This window comes from Aulostomus chinensis, chromosome 10 (assembly GCF_037954235.1).
Source record: "Aulostomus chinensis isolate RoL2024-O1b breed Wild chromosome 10, RoL_Achi_v1.0, whole genome shotgun sequence".
Classification (NCBI taxonomy): Eukaryota; Metazoa; Chordata; class Actinopteri; order Syngnathiformes; family Aulostomidae; genus Aulostomus; species Aulostomus chinensis.
In genome coordinates this window covers 710,441-736,192 of record NC_141329.1, presented here as the reverse complement: position 1 = coordinate 736,192, position 25,752 = coordinate 710,441, and the positions used below count along the sequence as shown (strand labels likewise).

The window sequence follows — 25,752 nt, the reverse complement described above, 5'->3', positions numbered from 1 at the left end:
GATTTCATTACCGCTTCCTCTCAGCTGCTCCTGCCAGACACGGAGGGAGGAGCAGCTTTCCTCCGACCGTCTCAGACATCAGCAGCTCCCAGAGACTTCGCAGCAACATCTGGTAAGTTCACTTTGGATTCTTTATTCAGTGAAACAACGTGAGTTAAAGCTGCTCTTCAGTGTCGTGGGGGTACACAGGTGAATGTGCTGTCAGGGTGGAGCCTTGCAGCGGCGCCGCAGACAAGCAGCCAGGAGGAACGGAGCCGCCCCAGCAGGCATCTTAGATGAGGAGGATCAAAGTCCTGCTGCTCTCAAAGCGTTCACGCCTCATATCAGCAGAGTCCAAGCGTCAAAGCCCCTGGCAGCGTCCATCAGGACTGCGTCCTGCGACCGCCGCAGCATCGCTAGTTTATATAAAAGCTGAATCTGTAAGCCAGTCAGACTGACGCAGGGTCAAAAGTACATTTCTCTCCAAAAACTAGTGACATTATCTGTAAAACTGTAAAAATATAGTAGTACTAGAAGCTTAACATAGAATTGAAGTACAGAAGTTAAGTCACATGATTTCCCAGCTGTGGGTGAGGCCATTATTTATTGTTCAGTGTAATAAATGAGCACCGTCCCTGCACGCTCGCAGGGGACGCGTCTTCTTGACTGTAGTTAACAAATCTGATTCCAGACTGAGGGTTTGTGACTTCTTCTGCTGCTTTTCAACAAACGGTAGAAGAACGACCCCCCACTGCCTGGATGCTGGGGTTTGGCAGCGAACTCTAGATTTCACTGCTTGGAGGTCCAGACGCAGCTGATTCCTCCTCATGAAAACATCATCTCAGGCGCGCCGCTGTTCTTTTGTCTGCCCTCCTCTTCTTCAGGAATGCTGCTTTCTATCTTTTTCCTCTCTAACATCCCTCCTCCCCCTCCTCCTCCCCCTCCTCCTCCCCCTCCTCCTCCTCAGACTGAAACCTTGACCCTTCCTCATCTTGGTCACTGGCAGCTCTCTTTAGCCCAGCGGCGTCTCAGACACACCCACAGACAAACGCCACCAGGAGCTGAGACCAGCTGAGTCTTATTTCCTGGATGAGGAGGAAAAGTGTCAGGGTTTTAACACCAAAGCTTTCTGGAGTCGATTATTCCAGGCAGCTCGAGCAGCAGCGACCAGGTTTGAGGCTTAACTGATGGGAAATGGAACAAATCAGGAACCAGGCAGAGGGCGGCCGGCCGTCTGGTGTTCAGCATCGAGTCAAACTTGTAGCATCTGGTCCAGGATCAGTCAGGTTAAATATCATCATACTGCAGAGTGGAGACACAAACAATCATGGTCGCCGCCACGTGACTGAGAGACGCCAGCGGCCGAGTGTTTCTATGACATCATTTGATCACGGCCATTGTGGAATATTCTCTCATCTTTCCATCACGTCGCTGAGACCGACCACGTTGTTCCTCACAGTCGTCCACCTGTTTAAGAGGAAACTGAATCACTGGTTCTCACTCACACACACACACACACACACACACACACACACACACACACACACACACACACACACACACACACACAAGCTACCTCACACATCTGTTTTAAGTTACCAGCCACTTCCTGTTGGATGAACTCACTGATGTTTCTTTTTTCCCCTCAGACCAAAAGCAGTGAAGCAAATAAACCCAGCACTCTCAGATTCAGTGTTTCAGTGTCAGTCATGAAAAACTGGAGAGGTGGCAAAGACAGGTGGCTGAGGCCTGACCTCCAGGGTCCCGATGTTCTGATGGTTAGGGATGAGGGGGGGAGGGGGAGGCGGAAGAGGAGGGGGAGGGGGGGAGGGGAGGGGGGAGGGGAGGGGGAGGGGTCAGCAGTGTCCTGCTTTCATCTGGATTTAAACTCGAGCCAATCAGAGCTGCAGATGATGAGTTACTTGGCTCGGTAAGACGCAACGTGCTATGCTAGGTTGTGGTAACACGATATGTCAGGTTACCTGAGGGTACTGCAGTATTTGGTATGATAGATATGATGTAATAATGTATCATGCAATATTAGTACAATAGGATTTATTCCAATACGTTACATCACAAATTGATGTGATGATACGTTAACTTACCGTTCAATACTGAAACATACGACACAAAAGGACATGATATGATGTACATTATATGACACGTGATATTATATACAATAATTATATGACACATGATATTACATACAATAATTATATGACACGTGATATTATATACAATAATTATATGACACGTGATATTATATTAATTATATGATGCGTGATATTACATACAATAATTATATGACACGTGATATTATATTAATTATATGATGCGTGATATTACATACAATAATTATATGACACGTGATATATTAATTATATGATGCGTGATATTACATACAATAATTATATGACATGTGATATTATATTAATTATATGATGCGTGATATTACATACATTAATTATATGACATGTGATATTATATTAATTATATGATACGTGATATTATATACAATAATTATATGACACGTGATATTACATACAATAATTATATGATACGTGACATTATATTAATTATATGATACGTGATATTATATACAATAATTATATGACACGTGATATTATATACATTAATTATATGACACATGATATTACATACAATAATTATATGACACGTGATATTATATACATTAATTATATGACACGTGACATTATATTAATTATATGATACGTGATATTATATACAATAAATATATGACACGTGATATTATATTAATTATATGATACGTGATATTATATAAAATAATTATATGACACGTGATATTATATACATTAATTATATGACACGTGACATTATATTAATTATATGATACGTGATATTATATACAATAAATATATGACACGTGATATTATATTAATTATATGATACGTGATATTATATAAAATAATTATATGACACGTGATATTATATACAATAATTATATGATACGTGATATTACATACAATAATTATATGATACGTGATATTATATACGATACATTATATGACATGTGATATTATATACTATAATCATCTGATACGTGATATTATATACAATAATTATATGATACGTGATATTATACACGATACATTATATGACACGTGATATTATATAAGATAAATATATGAGACGTGATATTATATAAGATAAATATATGAGACGTGATATTATATACGATACATTATATGACACGTGATATTAAATACAATAATTATATGATACGTGATATTATATACAATAATTATATGACACGGGATATTATATATGTGACATTATATGATACGTGATATTATATACATTAATTATATGATACGTGATATTATATACAAATATGACACGTGATATTATATACAATAATTATATGATACGTCATATTATATACAATAATTATATGATACGTGATATTATATACATTAATTATATGACACGGGATATTATATACGATACATTATATGATACGTGATATTATATACAATAATTATATGATACGTGATATTATATACAATAATTATCTGATACGTGATATTATATACATTAATTATATGATACGTGATATTATATACGATACATTATATGATATGTGATATTATATACATTAATTCTATGATACGTGATATTATATACAATAATTCTGATACGTGATATTATATACATTAATTCTGATACGTAATATTATATACAATAATTATGATACGTGATATTATATACGATAATTCTATGATACGTGATATAATATACAATACATTATATGATACGTGATATTATATACAATAATTCTATGATACGTGATATTATATACAATAATTCTATGATACGTGATATTATATACAATAATTATAAGACACGTGATATTATATACGATACATTATGATACGCGATATTATATACAATAGTTATGATACGTGATATATACAATAATTATATGATACGTGATATTATATACAATAATTCTATGATACGTGAATTATACAAAATAATTATAAGACACATGATATTATATACGATACATTATATGACACGTGATATTATATACAATAATTATAAGACACGTGATATTATATACGATACATTATATGACACGTGACAGTATATACATTAATTATGATACGTGATATTATATACAAAAATTGTCTGATATGTGATATTATATACATTAATTATGATACGTGATATTATATACGATACATTATATGATACGTGATATTATATACAATAATTCTATGATACGTGATATTATATACATTAATTCTATGATACGTGATTTTATATACAATAATTATATGATACGTGATATTATACACATTAATTATATGATACGTGATATTATATACGATCCATTATATGATACGCGATATTATACACATTAATTATATGATACGTGATATTATACACAATAATTATCTGATACGTGATATTATATACATTCATTATATGATACGTGATATTATATACGATCCATTATATGATACGCGATATTATATACATTAATTATATGATACGTGATATTATATACAATAATTATCTGATATGTGATATTATATACATTAATTATATGATACGTGATATTATATACGATACATTATATGATACGTGATATTATATACATTAATTATATGATATGTGATATTATATACAATAATTATCTGATACGTGATATTATATACATTAATTATATGATACGTGATATTATATACGATACATTATATGATACGTGATATTATATACATTCATTCTATGATACGTGATATTATATACAATAATTCTGATACGTGATATTATATACATTAATTCTATGATACGTAATATTATATACAATAATTATGATACGTGATATTACATACGATAATTCTATGATACGTGATATTATATACGATACATTATATGATACGTGATATTATATACAATAATTCTATGATACGTGATATTATATACAATACATTATATGATACGTAATATTATATACAATAATTATGATACGTGATATTACATACGATAATTCTATGATACGTGATATTATATACAATACATTATATGATACGTGATATTATATACAATAATTCTATGATACGTGATATTATATACAATAATTATAAGACACGTGATATTATATACGATACATTATATGATACGCGATATTATATACAATAGTTATGATACGTGATATATACAATAATTATATGATACGTGATATTATATACAATAATTCTATGATACGTGAATTATATAAAATAATTATAAGACACATGATATTATATACGATACATTATATGACACGTGATATTATATACAATAATTATAAGACACGTGATATTATATACGATACATTATATGACACGTGACAGTATATACATTAATTATATGATACGTGATATTATATACAAAAATTATCTGATGTGATATTATATACATTAATTATGATACGTGATATTATATACGATACATTATATGATACGTGATATTATATACATTAATTATATGATACGTGATATTATATACAATAATTCTATGATACGTGATATTATATACATTAATTCTATGATACGTGATTTTATATACAATAATTATATGATACGTGATATTATATACATTAATTATATGATACGTGATATTATATACGATCCATTATATGATACGTGATATTATATACATTAATTATATGATACGTGATATTATATACGATACATTATATGATACGTGATATTATATACATTAATTATATGATACGTGATATTATATACAATCATTATCTGATACGTGATATTATATACGATACATTATATGATACGTGATAATATATACATTAATTATATGATACGTGATATTATATACGATACATTATATGACACATGATATTATATACAATAATTATATGACACGTGATATTATATACAATACATTATATGATACACAATATTACATACAATAATTATATGATACGTGATATTATATACGATACATTGTATGACACGTGATATTATATACAATTATATGACACATGATATTCTATACAATTATATGATACGTGATATTATATACAATAATTATATGACACGTGATATTCTATGCAATAATTATATGACACGTGATATTATATACGATACATTATATGATACGTGATATTATATTCAATACATTATATGATACGTGATATTATATACAATACATTATATGATACGTGATATTATATTATGATATAGTACAATAAAGTTATGATGCAATACAATTCAACTCAACACTAAAATATGATGGAGTGCATTGATGCAATGCGTTCAATACGATGCCATAGGGTAAAACACTATACTACTACACTATAGTACTGTACAGTAGAGTACATTGTACAACTGCACAGTACAATACATTGTACTACAGTACAGTACATTGTACAACAGTACAGTACATTGTACTACAGTACAGTGCAGTACATTGTACTAAAGTGCAGTATGTTGTACAACAGTACAGTGCAGTATGTTGTACTACAGAAAAGTGCAGTACAATATGCTAAAGTACAGTACAGTACGTTGTACTATAGTACAGTACAGTACGTTTTGCTCCAGTACAGTGCAGTACATTGTACTACAGTACAGTAGGATGAACTTCAGTACAGTACGTTGTACTTCACTACATTAGGTTGTACTATAGTACAGTACAGTATGATGTGCTACAGTACAGTACAGTAAGTTGTACTACAGTTCGGTTCGTTGTACTTCAGTACAGTAGGTTGTACTACAGTACAGTACGTTATACTATAGTACAGTACAGTATGTTTTGCTCCAGTATAGAGCAGTACATTGTACTACAGAACAGTAGGTTGAACTAAAGTACAGTACAGTAGGTTGTACTTCACTACAGTATGTTGTACTACAGTACAGTACATTGTACTATAGTACAGTACAGTATGTTGTGCTACAGTACAGTGCGTTGTACTACAGTACGGTACGTTGTACTTAAGTACAGTATGTTGCACTACAGAACAGTGCAGTACAATGTACTAAAGTACAGTACGTTGTACTACAGTATAGTACAGTACGATGTACTTCAGTACAGTATGTTGTACTACAGTACAGTGCAGTATGTTGTACTACAGAACAGTGCAGTACGTTGTGCTACAGTAAAGTACAGTACAGTACTTTGTACCACTGTACAGTACTGTTGTACTACAGTAGATTGCAGTACTCAGTACTACAGTGCTATTCCCATGTAGTGCTGCCTGACCTTGACTCTCGTCTCCAGCAGGGACGCTGCTATGACGCCCGTCAGTTTTCTGTCTTTGTCCCTCCTCGTCCTACGAGCGCAGCTTTCCAGCCCATTAGAGGACAACAAGATCCCTCCCAGTCTGTGTACCGGGCAGCCTGGGATCCCGGGCTCGCCCGGAGTTCACGGCAGTCCCGGTCAGCCAGGGCGGGACGGACGAGATGGGAGGGACGCCGCTCCCGCGGAAAAAGGACAAAAGGGGGACAGAGGAGATCCAGGTATGGTGTTTCCTTTGTCTGCGTATGTGTAAGGCTCATCATTCCGTCATCGGCTACGTGCTCCTCCTCCTCCACAGGTGAGACAGGAGTGCGAGGCCTGACCGGGGACAGAGGGGACCCTGGACAGAAGGGGGAGAGGGGCCAGCCAGGGGAGTGCGCCGTGGCCCCTAAATCTGCCTTCAGCGCCAAGCTCTCCGAGGGCCACCTCCTACCGCTTGCCGCAGGGGACACCGTCCGCTTCGATCAGGTCCTTCTCAATGAGCAGGGCGACTACAACTCCGAGACGGGACGCTTCACCTGCAAAGTTCCTGGCGTCTACTACTTCTCGGTCCACGCCACGGTCTACCGGACCAGCCTGCAGTTTGACCTCATGAAGAATGGACACGCAGTGGCGTCTTATTTCCAGTTCTTTGGTAACTGGCCCAAACCGGCGTCGCTGTCGGGCGGCTCCCTGCTGCACCTGGTCCCCGGGGACCACGTGTGGGTCCAGATGGCGCTGGGCGAGTACAACGGATTTTACTCCAGCACCAAAACAGACAGCACCTTCCACGGCTTCCTGGTCCACTCGGACTGGAAAAACTCAGCTGTGTTCGCCTGATGCGCCAGAAACACCTCCCACTTTGGGAAATGAACATTTTTTAGCCTATCAGCGATGTTGTAATGAGATGTTGTGATGAGGTCACCTGTGTCTGTGGCGACCGATGAACGCCAGCTGAGCTTCCGGTTCTGACGTGTGTTCGGTGTCTAGCAGACGCAGCGCGGCGGCGTGCGTCCATATGTGAACAACTCCTGCTTGCGTGTCACCACAGCAGCACAAATAAAACCTGGTTGTGTGTCCGAAGCTGCGTGTTTGACCACGACACCTGTGAGGTGACGTCACTTCATTACACACAATCTTAAACTTTCACTCTGCTTGAGGAGCTGATGAGTCACCACGTGACCTCGGTGGGACGAGGTGAAGCCGCCGGGGCGGAGCTCTGCGTGGCTCCTGGCGCACGAGCGACATTCCTTCCAGGTACGACGCGCCCACATCTGGAAGCATCTGTTTGACAGACTTTCACCAGATTGCTCCACCGGAGGAATGAGCGACTGCAGTAAAAGTACAACAAGGCAGAAATACCTCATTACATCCAACTCCAAAGTACATACACAGAAACCCAGAGACCAAACACTGAAAGTTTCCGCTGAATCCTCGTCTGAGGATCGAAGTGCACAGCGGCGAGCTGGTCTGCGGCCTCCTGGCCGCGTGTCCTGGTCCCTGACAGAGATGGACCACAACAGGAGGACATGTTCTTTCCCTTCACTCCCTCAGCCTCCCAGCCTCCCTCCAGGGTGATAGAGTCACGCTCTTCCCCTTCTTTCCATGAGTTCACGGCCTGCCAACCTGCTGCAGTGACATCGCTGAAACGCTTCGTCACGAGATGGAAAAATGTCTCTGTCTGGGTGAAATGCTGTTTCTGTCTTTGACTCACGTTTCCAGACCCGGAAGTCACTCCTACTTTTCACTGGTTTGGTTGAAGCAGACCAGTGATCACCAGGAGCACCGACCGGCTGTCACGTGGGTCTGAAAGGCGGCGGGTGGACAGAAGTCCCCCTGACTGACCGAACCCAAGCACCGAGTGACCCAACACGCGCGATCGCTTCATTTTCCTCAGTGATTTGAAACGATCACGCGTTCAATCGGTCCGCTGAAATCCTGTGCAGGTGAAGACACGACGTCATCCAGCAGGGGGCAGTGTGGCGTCACTGTTGCCCTGTTCAAGACGGCGGCCAGAGACGGTGGGAGGCGACGTCATCGTCCACGTACAGCTTTGAAGATCAAGCGTCTTTCATGCGCTCACCCTTTCTCAGCATTTCTGTTTGAACCTCTGCAGCTGAGCGTCATGACGCCGCCGCCCGGCCTCCTCATCCTCAGCCTGGAGGAAGCGCCTCAATCCCTCCTGCATTAACGAATCAGCTCCGTTTAGTTTTTTTTCTCCCAAAAATATGTTATAATACTGAATTTACTTTTACATGTCAGATAGTCAAGCTGCTGTCACACTGATGAGGCCGTTACACTCTTGTCCCTCAAACCAGCCTGTAAAAGATACATCTGTCATCAAGAGTCTCTATTTGTGAGGCGGTAACCTGAACAACACACGTGACAACTCCGAATCAGAATCAGAATCCTTTATTCATCCCCAGGGGAACTTCTGTTCCGAACACACTCCACTCAACAACAAGACTCAGCTCAGTGACGGACGAGACCACATGAGCAGTGAGCAAAAATAAGAGGACAACTGGGTCGTTGACATGAACGCGGACGGGGCGGAGTGTGGATGTCGACGGGCGGGGGTGTGGATGTCGACGGGCGGGGGTGTGGCTACACGTTAAACGCAGGTCCTTTCGTAGAGATCTGCAACATATTTTCTGTTCATCCGCACTTTAATTTGTGTGACCTGATGACATCATCATCCAGCACGGAGTGACGTTCAGGTCACATGACCACCCGTCTGCTGTGTTCATGGTCCAAGCTGAGATGCGTGAGGGGGGGCGCTGAGAACAGGCTCAGTGGTGAAGCTGGGAGATCTTCCTCTGGGATAAAGGGTTCCGTGCGTGGACGTCTGAGGGACTCAGTGACAGACGGCTCTAAAAAGTGGGGGGGGGGGGGGGGGGGCAATTTCCCACACTGCTCCCAGGCTGGGAACACGGAGGTCAAATCCCTGGAGCATGAAGCTTTCCTCAGTTTACTCCTCCCTGTTCTTCCCTTGACATGAGACTTCCTCTCCTCTGTTCACGGCATCCTGGCTAAGCAGCGACACGTAAACACACCAGACGACCTCTGACCTCGTCCTCTGATCCACGCGCCAGCGTTGAGTTGGAGGTTGTAGGATGAAATCTGCCAACACCGTCGTGCTGCGGGTGTTACACATAAACATAAACATATGTGTAAATATTTATACAAATTTATATGAATGTGTACCAGCATATACAGCCACGCCTACGGTCAATTTAGAGTCTGGATTAACCTGGTCCCTCTTGATGTCTTTGGACTGTGGAGGAAGCTGGAGTACCAGAGAGAACCCAGCAGGAACAGGGAGAACATGGAGACTCACCCAGAAAGACCCCGTGCTGCAGCCGGGGCTCCACCCACAACCTTCTTGATGGGGGGCCACCGTGAGGACCGCTGCTCCACCCACAACCTTCTTGCTGGGGGGCCACCGTGAGGACCGCTGCTCCACTCACAACCTTCTTGCTGGGGGGCCACCGTGAGGACCGCTGCTCCACTCACAACCTTCTTGATGGGGGGCCACCGTGAGGACCGCTGCTCCACCCACAACCTTCTTGCTGGGGGGCCACCGTGAGGACCGCTGCTCCACTCACAACCTTCTTGCTGGGGGGCCACCGTGAGGACCGCTGCTCCACTCACAACCTTCTTGCTGGGGGGCCACCGTGAGGACCGCTGCTCCACTCACAACCTTCTTGCTGGGGGGCCACCGTGAGGACCGCTGCTCCACTCACAACCTTCTTGCTGGGGGGCCACAGTGAGGACCACTGCTCCACTGGACCGCCCAGTAGAAATATAAATACACACATATATATAAATTTATATACATATATAGTCATAACGGAATTCATATCTACACATGTACATATACACATATATTCATACACATATACAAAATATATCTACCTATGCATGTATATACATATACAAATATGTTTGTACATTCATACATATGTAAATATATACACATCCATATATAAATATACATACATGCAAATATGTACATACAAACATACATATTTATACATATATACATTTATAATCTATATATGTACACACATATGCACATATATAAATATTTGAATTTATATGTATATAAATGTATTTACATATTTAGAAACATATATAGACATTTTTATACACATATTTGTACTTTACACACATAATTTATGTTTATGAATGTGTGTATATATACATATAAAATACATATATACACATGTACGTATACATACATATTTATATTTTAAAGATACATGCACACAAATACATATACACATATGTATTTATATATGCATGCATATGCATATTAAACATGCAATAATACATATATACACATAAATACACCAGTCTAGTCATACATATGTAAATACATGCAAATATGTACATATATATATATACATATAAATATATATATATATATATATATATATATATATATATATACACATATAAATATGTACATACACATTTACAAATATGTATATAGGTGAGAAAACATATATTATATATGTGCATATATTTGAGTTTATATGTATTGAAATCAGCGTACATGTTTAGAAATGTGTATATATACATTTACATATATCTTTTCCACCTATATTTGTGTATACATTTTTTTTTACATTTTCATATGCAGACATACATATACACATAAATGTGTATATGTATGTCTGCATATGTATACATGTGTATTATATGTAATATGTATGTATATACACATACGTGCAGACACTTACATTTATATTCTTAAATATAAATATATCCATTTATCATATATACACATAATATATGTACATATATAAAATGTATATACATACATATGTAAACATATGTACATACCTAAATGTGTACATATATACACATCACTATATACATCAAAATGCACATATATATACATATAAACATACATACATATATATACACATACATATGTACATTCATATACAGTACATATGTATATATACAAATATATTCAAATACACGCATATACACACATGTATACACACAATGGTCTGTAATTGCTCTTCTTCAGACGGGGCCTCACTACCTCCTCTCTAAAGGCCCCGTCTGAAGTGAGCGGTTCATCTTTTTTAAAAGCTCGGCTCTGAAAGTTCCATGAAGCGACTCAAAAATGAAGCTGCACTTGGATGTGAAGGACCTGTGGTGGTCTTCACTGAGGGACGCCTCACCAAGCACGTCAGCTTGAACCAGAACCAAACCGTCCAGCGTCCCCTCGACTAAAGACAGAGGCTCAGACGGGTTCACAGCAGATGTTCGACTGGATAAATACTATAAATAATTTGAACCCATACTCAGATCTACATACATATACATATACACACACATTCACATATATACACGCACAAATGTATGTACAAATGCATGTATGTATAACCACATGTACATATACATACATAAAAATACACGTGTATATATGAATACATGCATGCACACATACATATTATGTACATATATACCTATGTACACATACTTATATACCTATATACACACACACGTATATGTATGTGTGTATACATATACACATGCATGTATACATTCATGTCGGGACGCAGGTATTTGTGGATACACACCCACAAACACACTTCATGTCCATCGACACTGGCAAAGATCAGAAGAGAGAATTTTGTTGCTTGTTTTGCGTTTTATTGAGAACGCTTGAATCGCCAACCAAGCGGCAGCCATCATCACACTTACAAAGGGACATTCATGTCTGTGAGTCCATCCTGCATTCACACTCTGCTCACACACACTGGAATGACCTCTGACGCATGTTAGCGATACCTGAGAGGAGGCGGAGTCTGCATGATGTGGACCATGCCGTGTCACAGCCCCAGCCACAAAACAGTCAAACTAAAGAGAGACTTTTCTAGAGGCCTGATAGACAATGGCACTTTCCTTCTCTACAGCATCAATAAGACAGGAAGTGATATCACAGTGATGCAAGCAGATCGATATCAAAATATCAGCTTCAGAAAAAAACAGATGCAAATGGAATCACAAGCCTGATTAGTTTATGGTCCTTTTATACAACAGAAATCTGTTTTATAACAATGACAAAAGAAAGAGAAAACCTTTTATGGATTTAGTGTCTGTGAGTGCACCTCTGCTGGAACATCAATCGAGCAGCTAAATGGAATGAGGCCCTGTTTCACCTTCGCTGACTGGAAGACTCTAAGTCTCCTTCCTTAAATGCAGAGAACAGTTGGGCCAAGGGGGCAACAACAGCTGGCCCTGCAACAAAAGGGCGATTTGTGTTTGTTTAACAGACTAAATGAGTGGAATCATTTGAAGGCTCAGACGTTTGGACCCACAAAGTCTTTTAAGTTGAGGTTGACGGGTGAATCGAAGCTCCCGGTGATGGAGCTCACGAGGCCGATTGGCCAGCAGGCACATCTGAGGGCAGCCCAGTGTCGCGTCATTCCACAGGCGGACGAAGGCCAGGCTGTCACCCTGAGAGCTTTCACCCAGCCACCTCACCAATCACTTCATGCACATCAAGCACTTTAGTGAATCCATTATTTCTATCATTTTTAAATTGTTGTATTGTAGATTGTTCAAGAGCAAAACCTCCTCTGATTTCTTGATATCCGCTTTGGTCACATCAGTTGAGCTTTCAGGATAAAGACATTAGCGGCAGTAAATGTTTCATCATGGGGGGGAGGAAGGGAACCTTGGAGTTACCATGGAAACCTGAGACATGTCATAGCAACACTGGAACTTCCTCTAACGGCTCTTTTTCAAGTTGGCAATTATCACTGATAAATCCCAGTAAAGTGGTGCTGATCAGTGACGGAGACACTGATGCAGCTGACACACACCAGCACTGCACGCGTGAACTCAAAACAAGGCCACGCCCCTCACAGGTAGACCTCCATGGTGTTGAGGATCATGTGGCGACAGAGGGGGCAGTTGTGCTGGTAGATGGGCTGTCTCAGCAGGATGTCTGTACAGCCTCGACACAAGCACAGGTGCCTGCAGGGCAGCAGGACCACCGTCTTGGCGCAGTCCTGACAGATCACACACTTCTTCCTCTCCTCCTGCTCGTTCAGGAGACTCAGCAGGTTCTCAGCAGGAGATCTGACACCTGAAGAATGCTGATTCTTCAGAGGTCGGTCCATGCTGGAGGAGGGGAGAACCAAATCCAACAACTCCTGGTGGGTTCCGTCCCCTGCTCTCCCATCAGGTGGGTCCCGCCTCCCCTCCACTTGGTCGCCATCGCCGTGTGCCCGGTTCTCCCTGTGGAGCTGTGTCCTCAGCGCCAGGCCCAACTGGCTGCTGTGGCGGGACAGCTGCTGCCAGAGTCCTCGCTCCAGCAGGTAGAGGTGATGGAGTATCTGATGCAGGTGTTGCATGGTACTATGTAGGAAGCCCGGGGTGTTCTGCAGGGTTAGGGTGAGGCTGTGGAAAACCACATGAAGTCTGCGCACAACGGAGAAAGAGTTAAGCTGATCCACAACCCTCACCACCACCTGCTGGGTCAGCTCTGGGTTCAGGTAGGCGGTGGTGGTCAGAGCGATGACCACAGTGAGCAGCAGTCCATAGATGTTGAGTATGAAGATGCTGATGAACATATGCACCAGCGAGACCAGGAAGTCCAGCACCAGTTTACACGGCGACCACAGGAAAGCCGATGTCCCGACCAGACTGCTGTAGAGGAAGGTGAAGGAGGTCAGCGTGAGCTCCAGCACCATCTGCAGCGGGCTGGACACTGTCTGCCACAATTCCACCGCGGCTGAGTACAAGTTCAGGATGGCGATGAGAGCAAAGTTGACCAGGGTGTTGGTGAAGTAGACCACCAGGCTGACCGCGATGCTGCAGGCCTCCTGCAGCGACAGCAGACCCCGACACAGATGCTCCTTCCCGCGGAGCAACACATGCATGAGCAGGTAGCCCACCATCTTCAGGCTCTCCAGCAGCCCCTCCAGAGCCAGCACCAGGCTCCCCAGCACGGTGACGGCACTGTGGGCGACGTCCGACGTCGCCTCGGCCATGGACACCACGCAGAACAGCAGGAAGTTACCCGCCTCCAGCAGGACGTTGAAGAGGAGGCTCGGTAGGCTGTGGATGAAGCTGACCACCGCCATCAGAGTCCGGACCACCGTGTGGACGATGAAGAAGTTCACGTCCAGCAGTAAGCAGACCGCGTCCAGACACTTTCCCACCGAAGCGATGATGAAGCTCAGCAGACCCATGCTTGCCTTCGGTGCCTCAGCTCCGACGTGCCATGGAGCGACGCACGTCCCGCTACATCCTGTCACACAGTCGGCTCCTCACCTGTGCCAAGCGAAGCAGAACAACATACCGTCAAGACGAGGGTGAGGATTTACTTCATCGTCTCCCTGAGGCTGAGAGGTCGAGCTGCTAGCACACGCGTTCCACTGGCGGATGTTTGCTTTCAAATAACACACCGACACTTCCGGTTGTTTTCCGGGTTTCGCTTTTGCTCTCCGCGCACGTCGAAGTTCAGACGCGGTCCATAAACTAGACAGTAACTTTATAAGTTGTTATAAGTTGACAAAAAATACGACGAATTACGTCCCAGAAACACCGAACATGTCTGTTTTGTTCGCCACTCCACTTCCTGTCTGTGAGTGATAGCAGCGTCTTCTTCTGCTGTTGCAAATTCCAGTGGCTCCTGTGGCTGCCCCCCACAGGCCACCGGTAGAGTTACAACAGATTCCAGCTTCAACACAGGAAATAAACAATAAAGGGTAAAAAACAAACAAACACAGGCAGCCCGGTGGAGCAGTGGTCCTCCCTGTGTCCCCCCAGCAAGAGGGTTGTGGGTGGAGCCCCGGCTGCAGCACGGGGTCTTTCTGGGTGAGTCTCCATGTTCTCCCTGTTCCTGCTGGGTTCTCTCTGGTACTCCAGCTTCCTCCACAGTCCAAAGACATCAAGAGGGACCAGGTTAATCCAGACTCTAAATTGACCGTAGGCGTGGCTGGGAGAGCCAATGGTTGTCTGTCTCTATGTGTTGGCCCTGCCATGGACTGGTGACCTGTCCAGGGGGAAGGCTGCTGGGATAGGCTCCACCCCCACCACCCTCAACAGGAGGAGAGGGAGAAGATGGAGGGATGATGGATGGATGGATGGGTGGATGGATGGATGGATGGGTGGATGGATGGATGGGTGGATGATGGGTGGATGGATGGGTGGATGATGGATGGATGATGGGTGGATGATGGGTGGATGATGGGTGGATGATGGATGGATGGATGATGGATGGATGATGGGTGGATGGATGATGGATGGATGATGGATGGATGATGGGTGGATGATGGATGGATGATGGGTGGGTAACAAACAAGGACATCAACATCAGATCTGAGTTTATTGTTTCATATTTTATCTCCTCCTCTGTCAGTGGGGCTCTTATTCTTCTCTGAAGGCTCAAGTTACTGATGTTGGAAAAAGGAGCATAAAAAACCCTACAGTGCTCCTTTTCCACCCCTCCACCCTTCCATGCCTCCACCCCACCCCCACCCCCCCGGGAGATGAGTGGTGAGTATTCAAATAGAAGAGGAAATAATGGCTGAAAGAGAGGAAGCTAACAACAGACCTGAGACAGCAGGCTGGGGTGTGACAGCTGTGAACTGGTTCCTGAGTCCCTGAAACTACACCCACAATTCTAACAGCCTCTGACTGGACCCAGTCAGGAGCTGCATGAGTGCGTGGACCCGGGACCCTGAGCAGGGACGGGAGGCATCCCCCACATGCTCACGTCTGAAGTACTGCAGTGTGATCATGTGATTAGATTCATTAAGACCATGAGTGCTAATGGCTGTCGTTAAATTAGCGCGCCAACAGTGACACGAACACCAGCAGCAGGGCTCAGACATGTCTGCCCATGGGAGGGTGGGACCTCTGTTACCAGGGACCCGCAGTTTCCATCCACCTGCATTAACACAATCTCCCACTCCTCAGCTATTCACTGGTGAGGAGTCACAAACGCTTTGCAATCCTGAACAATCCGTCAAGTATTTCCTTCCTTGCCTTGTGCTTCATCCTCCCCATCGGCGGAGCAGAGTTGAGGGGAAACTGAAACTGATACCATCATGGGAAATCCTGTTCCAGCACTTCCAGACTTTAGTTTAATGATACAACAGGGATAAGTCCAGGCTGAACAAGAACCTATAAAAGGCCTGGAGCTTTAGCTTTGTCTCTGGCCTTTTATGGTAGCTGACGTCCCTTCGAGCCATCAGCAGGCCAGTAGTCAGCTTCCTTTGTTTGTTTTCTGGGTGACCAAATCCTTCCTTCCAACATGACATGAGCTTACCACTGTGCTTTCATATGCTGGTGTCTACAGGGACTCTTAAGGCTCTTACATGAACACATATGAGTCCTCTCATCAATGTGTGGGAACAGTGAGTCAAGACAGAACCAGGTTAAAGGTGCTGAAGACAAACGTCCACTGCGTCACTCACCCGAGCAGGAACACGCCCTGCAGCCACTGGATCACTGGATCTTTGTCAGGAGTTACCCGTCTTCTCAAAAACCCAGAGGGGCCAGTACAGGATGAACCTGAGACAGCTAGACGAACTACACCCTCCACGTGCTTCCTACGATGACGAGATCATCAAAGCTTCTCACCCGCTGGGTCATTCACAGCGTCTGACCCCCCCCCCCCCCTTACCCCTCTTTGTCTGCTCCTCCACCCTCAGAAAAAGCTCCTCACTGCTCCAGCTGTCTGTCCTCCACCAGGCTGAAAATAACGAGTCAGCCTCCCTCCTGTAAACCCTCCACTGACTCCGTTAACCCACCAACTGAGGCTGGAGCTCTGAAGCCTGAGAGTCGGTGATAAGAGAGATTTGGAGATAAGAGAGCTGACAGGCAGATGACAGACAAGACTCGATGCACTGAGATGACAAAGTTGTCGTTTTTACTAAATCAACTTTATTACTTGTAACAGTCACTACAGTAAACACTGTAAGTGGTAAATGGGTGGTGGTAGTAGTAGTAGAAGTAGTGGTAGTAGTAGAAGTAGTCATAGTAGATGTAGTAGCACTGCCAAAAGATGGTGAGACATCAGTCACAAAATGCCTCTTGAATACTACAGTAGTATCACTAGTTACATGTAACTGAGCCGTCACACGCCCTGCAACGCACTGGTGACCTGTCCAGGGGGAAGGCTGCTGGGATAGGCTCCACCCCCCGCCACCCTTAACAGGAGAAGAGGGAGAACATGGAGGGATGGAGGGATGGAGGGATGGATGGAAGGATGGAGGGATGGATGGATGGGAGGATGAATGGATGGAAGGATGGAGGGATGGATGGATGGGAGGATGAATGGATGGATGGAGGGATGATGGATGAATGGATGGAAGGATGGAGGGATGGATGGAAGGATGGAGGGATGGATGGATGGGAGGATGAATGGGAGGATGAATGGATGGATGGAGGGATGATGTATGAATGGAGGGATGATGGATGAATGGATGGATGAACCATCATGCTTGTTTCTCCTACAGGAACTTCTTTTATTCCACTTTGCTTCATTTTTATCTCCTCTTTTATTGAAACGATTTCTGTCTGTAAACTTTGTTAATAAAGTTTTGACCCTTTTTATGGTCAGATGAAGACATGTGGAGGTCAGTATTTAAAAATTCATACATGAGGAGCTTCTATATAAAAACTCGGTCATTAGAGGCAACATGTGCTTCATGTGAATCAGAGAACTGTTCACACACACACGCACACACACACACACACACACACACACACACACACACACACACACAGATGAGTTCTCCATGTTGCCTGGGAAACGGCTCCCTCACAGCGGCACCTTCAGTTATCCACTAGCATCCCAGGGACGTTGTGGTGATCGCCCCATTGCTGCACAACCATAAGGAAAATCTGACATCTTCTCCATACGGGCGGGACTTGCGTGGCGTTCCCACATGCTGTGGTTTATTTGGGGCCTTGGAGCTGAGATGATGACTTTGGCTGCTGGCCAGTACACTGGACTCACACACACGGACCTTCGGAGTGGAACTGTGTTTAGGAGCGAGGACCGGGGGCAACTCCGCTAACTCCCTGGGAAAACACAAACTCCAGACTGGTCGAGACCTCGGAGCAAGACCCCGCATTCCTCCGTGACCCTCCGCCTCGAGCTCACTGCTGCCATTGAGCAGGCATGACAGAGGGCGGGACACAGCAGAGGAAAACCTGAACCGGGAAAGAGCCGGACGGATCCCGTTTGAGGAGTGGTGTAACTCGGAGAGATAAGAATAACCCCCAGCATGACTTTCCTTCCTTGGCCACTTCTGAGCTTGAGCAGACCGACGCAGCAGCTAACGGTCATTGTTATCACCCAGGAGCCTTGCGGAAACTCTTTGCCTTCTCTGGGACAGAATTGTCACACCAACAAAATTTTACAATGAGGCGCTGCAGTGCCGCTTTTTCTAGTCATCAGTGAATCTTCTGGCTCCAGCACCAAAAATGTACATTTTCTCAGAGCTAAAATATTAAAGCATTACACAATTTTCATCTGAGGCCACTGGAGGCTTCTTAGTTGTACTCAGAATCTTAATGATATAATATTTAAAGTCATACTTGCTTTTCATGCTTATGTTTTCTATTTTGTCTCTTTTGTTCTGGGGGGTCACAGTTGGTAACTGCAGTGCTACATGCGTGTCATACATATGTATTATATGTTTTCAATGTAAAATGAAAAACCCAGTAATCAGGCTGTTGTCCGATGGGCGGAGCCTGGTGATTCATTCCTGCTGTTGCATGGCATCACCATGGAGATGCAATGCTCGTCTAAGTGTCTCTTTGTCACTTTTCCTGTTGTTGTGGTCGATGGGAGCAGAATTTCTGCTCCCACTCTTCCCCCCCAGCCCCCGCACAATACCAGCACACACTCAGCCCCCCTCTTCAGGAGTGAGACAATAGCCGTCTCTCATGCTGGGCAGACCACCCCCCAAAACAGCCTGCCTCGGGCCGGGCCTCAGTGGCTTGGAAAGAATGACTTCTTTCCTTCCCTCAGGCTTGGTGAGCTGTGCAGAGACAAACAGAGGTAGCGTGCACTCATCAATCACACATGTATGACACGCACACGTATGGAGGGTCAATCAGAGGTGGACCAACCAGGGGTGATGAACCATATTCAGGCCTGTGTGGCGTCCAGCTGCTGGACTGGGACGGGTGGCGTGTGGGACTGGCCTGCACATCAATGACACAAACCAAATGGACCCCGTGAAACATCACCTTGATGTTGTTTACTCAGAATTAAATGAAGACAAAGGACACGATGAGAGTTCCAGAGTCTTTTTGGACAGGGTTGGAGTGAGGCTAGCTGGTTCCTTTAGCCTTGACGCTAGGATACGCTAACGTCCAGCCCACTGGTCACAGACGTTGGTGAAGCCACGCCCACTTGTTACATCATTGTGCTGTAGTTCATACAAGGGTACCTCACCAGTGTTGAACGGCATTCATGGTAAGGCACCAAAAACAGTTAAGCTGAGTTGAAGAGAAACACCAGAAAGGACTCGAACGCCCGTCTCCTGCTGCACCGTCACAGGCAGGGGGCGCAAGCACTTGGCTGTTAGCCATCTGACATTTAACCCTCCAACTCCAGGTAGATCAAACGAGTTAGGAGTTCTCATGTAAAATTCACATCTGAACCAAATAATTGATAATAAGTTACCCTGCTACTACAATTGATTGAAGTAGTAGTTGTAGTAGTAGTAGTAGTAGTAGTAGTAGTAGTAGCAGCAGCAGTCATAGTGGTATGAACTGAGAAGTCTAGTGCTGATATTGACTGTGGCATCCCTGGGAACTTGGTGGACGAATTGGAGGAGGAGGGGGAGGAGGAGGAGGAGGCGCTCTTCCTGCTTCTATTTTTCTCCTTCAGTCTCATTCCCAAACCCTGGAATTCCCTAATGCCCAGTCCAGGATGTATCATATAAAAAAAGGGTGAAAGGGGGACATTTGTACATTTTTTCCTCAAGGAATTTTAAGAGGATTCTTGTAAAATAAAAGAATGTTCCCATGTTCTATATGTGTATACAGACCAGCCCGTGAGCCACGCCCGTTTAAGATTCCGTGATAATTTACTGACCTTGACTCTTGGAACAATGTCGTTGTTTTGAGAACTTGAGGCACTGCGTGAGGACTGAGCTTCACGCTGGAGGAAATGGAAGTGCCCAGACTCCTGAACACGCCATCCTCACCCTGACATGTAAGCGTGCTGACTGGCCTCCGTGCTGTTCTGTGACGTTCTAAGCAGTTCCACTGCCACTCAGGTGCTCTGACTGTGTGTTTGACAAGAAATTAGAGCGAGAACAGGAACCGTCTTGAGTATAACGTTCATTGTGAGGGTCATGGTGGAGGTGACAGAGCAGCCCAGAGACGATGCTGTATTGGGCTCCCACGACGACGAAATCACCTGATATCACAAGCATAACCACACAGGAGGAGGATGAAGAAGCTCCTCTTTCATTCATCTTGAGCAACGAAAACGCCGCTTGTAAGCTTTTTTTAATTCAAGAGGAACTTATTCAGCCTTCTTAAGCGTGATGACTCTTTTTTTACTCAACAACATGGAGTCTGAAGGAAGAGACTCAGAGTTTCGACCAACAAGAGAAGCAAGTCGAACACGTTGCTTTGGGAAAGCCTGATGAGCCTTTAGTCTAACGTCTTTGATATTTTACCCTCAACAGTTCATTGATGGACAGTGAAATAAGCAGCAGATTAATGGAAGATCAGTATGATCAGCTGCAGCTCCATCAGTGAGCCAGCGGAGGAGCGGCGTTTGGCTGAGGAATCAAAGCCCGACCACGAGGGTTTGGGCAGGATCGGGACAGTCAACGTCACCCTCAGCACAGACATTCAGGGAAGATCCCCGTCATGACATCATCATTTGGTTGCCACCAAATGATAATAAATGCTAAAGCATCGTAGCAATGGTGGTCCAACCTTCTCCCCTGCTGCAGCCCTCTCCAGTCTGCGGTCTGTGCTGGGATCTCCCCTCCGGGGGCGTCAGACCCAACTTGGGTATCATGTCTGCTCCTTCCACTTCCAATCCACTTGGCAGCCAGAGCTGTGTTTCCAGCGGAGAAGGTCAGAGGTCATCGCTGTCCTCTGATTTGCTTCTAGCTGCACTGACTGTGATAGTTCACATGGGATCAAATTACGTTCTCTTCTGACTTTTGAGTGCGGTGACGGCAGCTTCTCCTCACTGTCAGTAGTCGTAGTAGTCGTCCGTGGCAGCCGGAGGTCCCTCTGGCTACTGAGAGGCCCGGCTGCGCTGACGCCGGCATGCTAGCATGCTCTGTGCTAACATGCTAACAGTTAGTTTGGGTGATGGTAAGTAACATCAATACAAACACAGAACATAGTCTCTACAGTACGAGCTGCATTCTCACAAAACATTCCTTACATTTCTGTAGAATGTCCAGGAACTTTGCAGCCACCAGTGATCGGAGAGAACGACAAGCAACACTGCAAAGTTCCTTTAATGAAAACGATCAAAGGTCAAAGGTCTAGTTAGCTTAAAATGAAAATGAATATAAAATCTCTCTTGCGGCTCATAATTCCTTTGCTTATACAAGTTACAGAGCTTCATTTTTGTTAAGTGACGTTTTTGGGCCAATTTAGAATTCTGACCTGCTGACAAGGTCAGGTATCACTTGGTCTGACAGAGGCCAGTGGTGGCAGTGACGGGCCGCTGACGGTCTCCTCGCCAGCAGCATCGTAGTTTGTGTTCTTCCTTCTCTGTCGTTCCCTGATAACCTGTTCTCAGCTCTTCAATCCCAGCCAAACAGGCGCTCCGTTACACTTTGGCCATCAGCTGCAGAGATTCCATCACTGCCAGCCAACACTGCCTGCAGATGAAAGGGCAGCAGGTCAGCAGCTTCATGTGAAGGATAAAACCTGCTGGCAGGCGCGGTGTTTTCACATAGTTGCCGTGGGGAGTCAGCGGGGTTCAGCGCCCATGTACTGTCCATATTAAGCTCTGGCGGCCTAGAGGGAGTCGCCCTGGGAGGACACGCCAGGACTGCCAGAACAACATGTACCTGAGTGATGAGAACTAATACCTCGGAAAAAATAGATCTGCGTTTTTGGATCTTTCCAATCATCAATGACTGGAGGAGTTTTCATTGAAGATAAAGATTTCTGTAAAGATTTTATGAAAAGATGTGCTTATTTGCAGTGTTTTAAATTCAAACTGCTCCAGTTTGTCTTTTTGGTGTGTAGCTCGTTATAATATCCAATATTAGCTCAGGTACTCACAAATTTGTGGTACTTGTACTTTGCTTTCTATTCCTACACAACTATCATTCCCAGGGAAGTACCTTTGAATTGACAGATTCCTTTTCCAAGCAGGACTGTTGCATACCAACACATGACGAATCCCAAACATCCCATTTTCTCTTAAAAAAAACTAACAAACTAACAAACAATAACACAAATACAACTTTGATTATTTGTTAACCAATTAGTAAACAAATGTTGGCCAGAATTTTTTTAAGGCAAAAAAAATATTTTATCAATATTACATCCACCTTCACAAATTTGCTGCATCCCTCTTCAATAATTGTGATAATTATGATTCATTTTTAATGTTAATTTTCTTTAGGTATTTGGACCAAAAACCCTTGATAAAAGTGTCAGTTTGAACGTGTTTTCAAAGAAAGGACGAACTCAGGTGAGCACAGGTCACAGGGCCGCTGAGGCGGAGCTCTCATCAGCAGCAGAGAAGCTGAACAGAGGAGATCGTTACTCTGACCTGCTTCTCCATGGAAAGAGATGTAGAACTGAACCTCCATCATCCACCGGTCTGGTGTTACTGGTGGATCTGATGTAGAACTGAACCTCCATCATCCACCGGTCTGGTGTTTACTGGTGGATCTGATGTAGAACTGAACCTCCACCATCCACCGGTCTGGTGTTTACTGGTGGATCTGATGTAGAACTGAACCTCCACCATCCACCGGTCTGGTGTTTACTGGTGGATCTGATGTAGAACTGAACCTCCATCATCCACCGGTCTGGTGTTTACTGGTGGATCTGATGTAGAACTGAACCTCCACCATCCACCGGTCTGGTGTTTACTGGTGGATCTGATGTAGAACTGAACCTCCACCATCCACCGGTCTGGTGTTTACTGGTGGATCTGATGTAGAACTGAACCTCCAACATCCACCGGTCTGGTGTTTACTGGTGGATCTGATGTAGAACTGAACCTCCACCATCCACCGGTCTGGTGTTTACTGGTGGATCTGATGTAGAACTGAACCTCCACCATCCACCGGTCTGGTGTTTACTGGTGGATCTGATGTAGAACTGAACCTCCACCATCCACCGGTCTGGTGTTTACTGGTGGATCTGATGTAGAACTGAACCTCCAACATCCACCGGTCTGGTGTTTACTGGTGGATCTGATGTAGAACTGAACCTCCAACATCCACCGGTCTGGTGTTTACTGGTGGATCTGATGTAGAACTGAACCTCCACCATCCACCGGTCTGGTGTTTACTGGTGGATCTGATGTAGAACTGAACCTCCATCATCCACCGGTCTGGTGTTTACTGGTGGATCTGATGTAGAACTGAACCTCCACCATCCACCGGTCTGGTGTTTACTGGTGGATCTGATGTAGAACTGAACCTCCACCATCCACCGGTCTGGTGTTTACTGGTGGATCTGATGTAGAACTGAACCTCCAACATCCACCGGTCTGGTGTTTACTGGTGGATCTGATGTAGAACTGAACCTCCAACATCCACCGGTCTGGTGTTTACTGGTGGATCTGATGTAGAACTGAACCTCCACCATCCACCGGTCTGGTGTTTACTGGTGGATCTGATGTAGAACTGAACCTCCACCATCCACCGGTCTGGTGTTTACTGGTGGATCTGATGTAGAACTGAACCTCCACCATCCACCGGTCTGGTGTTTACTGGTGGATCTGATGTAGAACTGAACCTCCACCATCCACCGGTCTGGTGTTACTGGTGGATCTGATGTAGAACTGAACCTCCACCATCCACCGGTCTGGTGTTTACCGGTGGATCTGATGTAGAACTGAACCTCCGACATCTACCGGTCTGGTGTTTACAGGTGGATCTGATGTAGAACTGAACCTCCACCATCCACCAGTTTGGTGTTTACTGGTGGATCTGATGTAGAACTGAACCTCCACCATCCACCGGTCTGGTGTTTACTGGTGGATCTGATGTAGAACTGAACCTCCACCATCCACCAGTCTGGTGTTTACTGGTGGATCTGATGTAGAACTGAACCTCCACCATCCACCGGTCTGGTGTTTACTGGTGGATCTGATGGAGAACTGAACCTCCACCATCCACCAGTCTGGTGTTTACTGGTGGATCTGATGGAGAACTGAACCTCCACCATCCACCAGTCTGGTGTTTACTGGTGGATCTGATGGAGAACTGAACCTGCTGACATCTTCAGCTGCTGGGAACCACACATTCACAAATGTCTCACTTCTGAGTTTTGGCA

General features: G+C 43.9%; 2 protein-coding genes across 3 annotated transcripts; one reads left to right on the top strand and one right to left on the bottom strand.

The window, feature by feature from the left end:
- Positions 1-8,325, top strand: c1qtnf5 (C1q and TNF related 5). 2 transcript variants are annotated; one of them, XM_086215059.1, is made up of 3 exons: positions 1-112; positions 7,255-7,490; positions 7,568-8,325. In XM_086215059.1, the coding sequence occupies exons 2-3, from the start codon at positions 7,265-7,267 to the stop codon at positions 8,086-8,088; spliced, it is 747 nt and encodes a 248-aa protein (XP_086071185.1). In that variant the 5' UTR covers positions 1-112; positions 7,255-7,264; the 3' UTR covers positions 8,089-8,325. The 2 variants fall into 2 exon arrangements, with proteins under 2 accessions (XP_086071185.1, XP_086071184.1); XM_086215058.1 differs by having other exon boundaries at positions 23-112; positions 7,252-7,490.
- Positions 8,326-12,213: 3,888 nt separating this feature from the next.
- rnf26 (ring finger protein 26) lies at positions 12,214-15,896 on the bottom strand. Its single transcript, XM_086215057.1, has 2 exons — positions 15,687-15,896; positions 12,214-15,552 (listed from the first exon to the last, which is right to left on the bottom strand). The coding sequence occupies exon 2, from the start codon at positions 15,468-15,470 to the stop codon at positions 14,136-14,138; it is 1,335 nt and encodes a 444-aa protein (XP_086071183.1). The 5' UTR covers positions 15,471-15,552; positions 15,687-15,896; the 3' UTR covers positions 12,214-14,135.
- Positions 15,897-25,752: the final 9,856 nt, after the last annotated feature.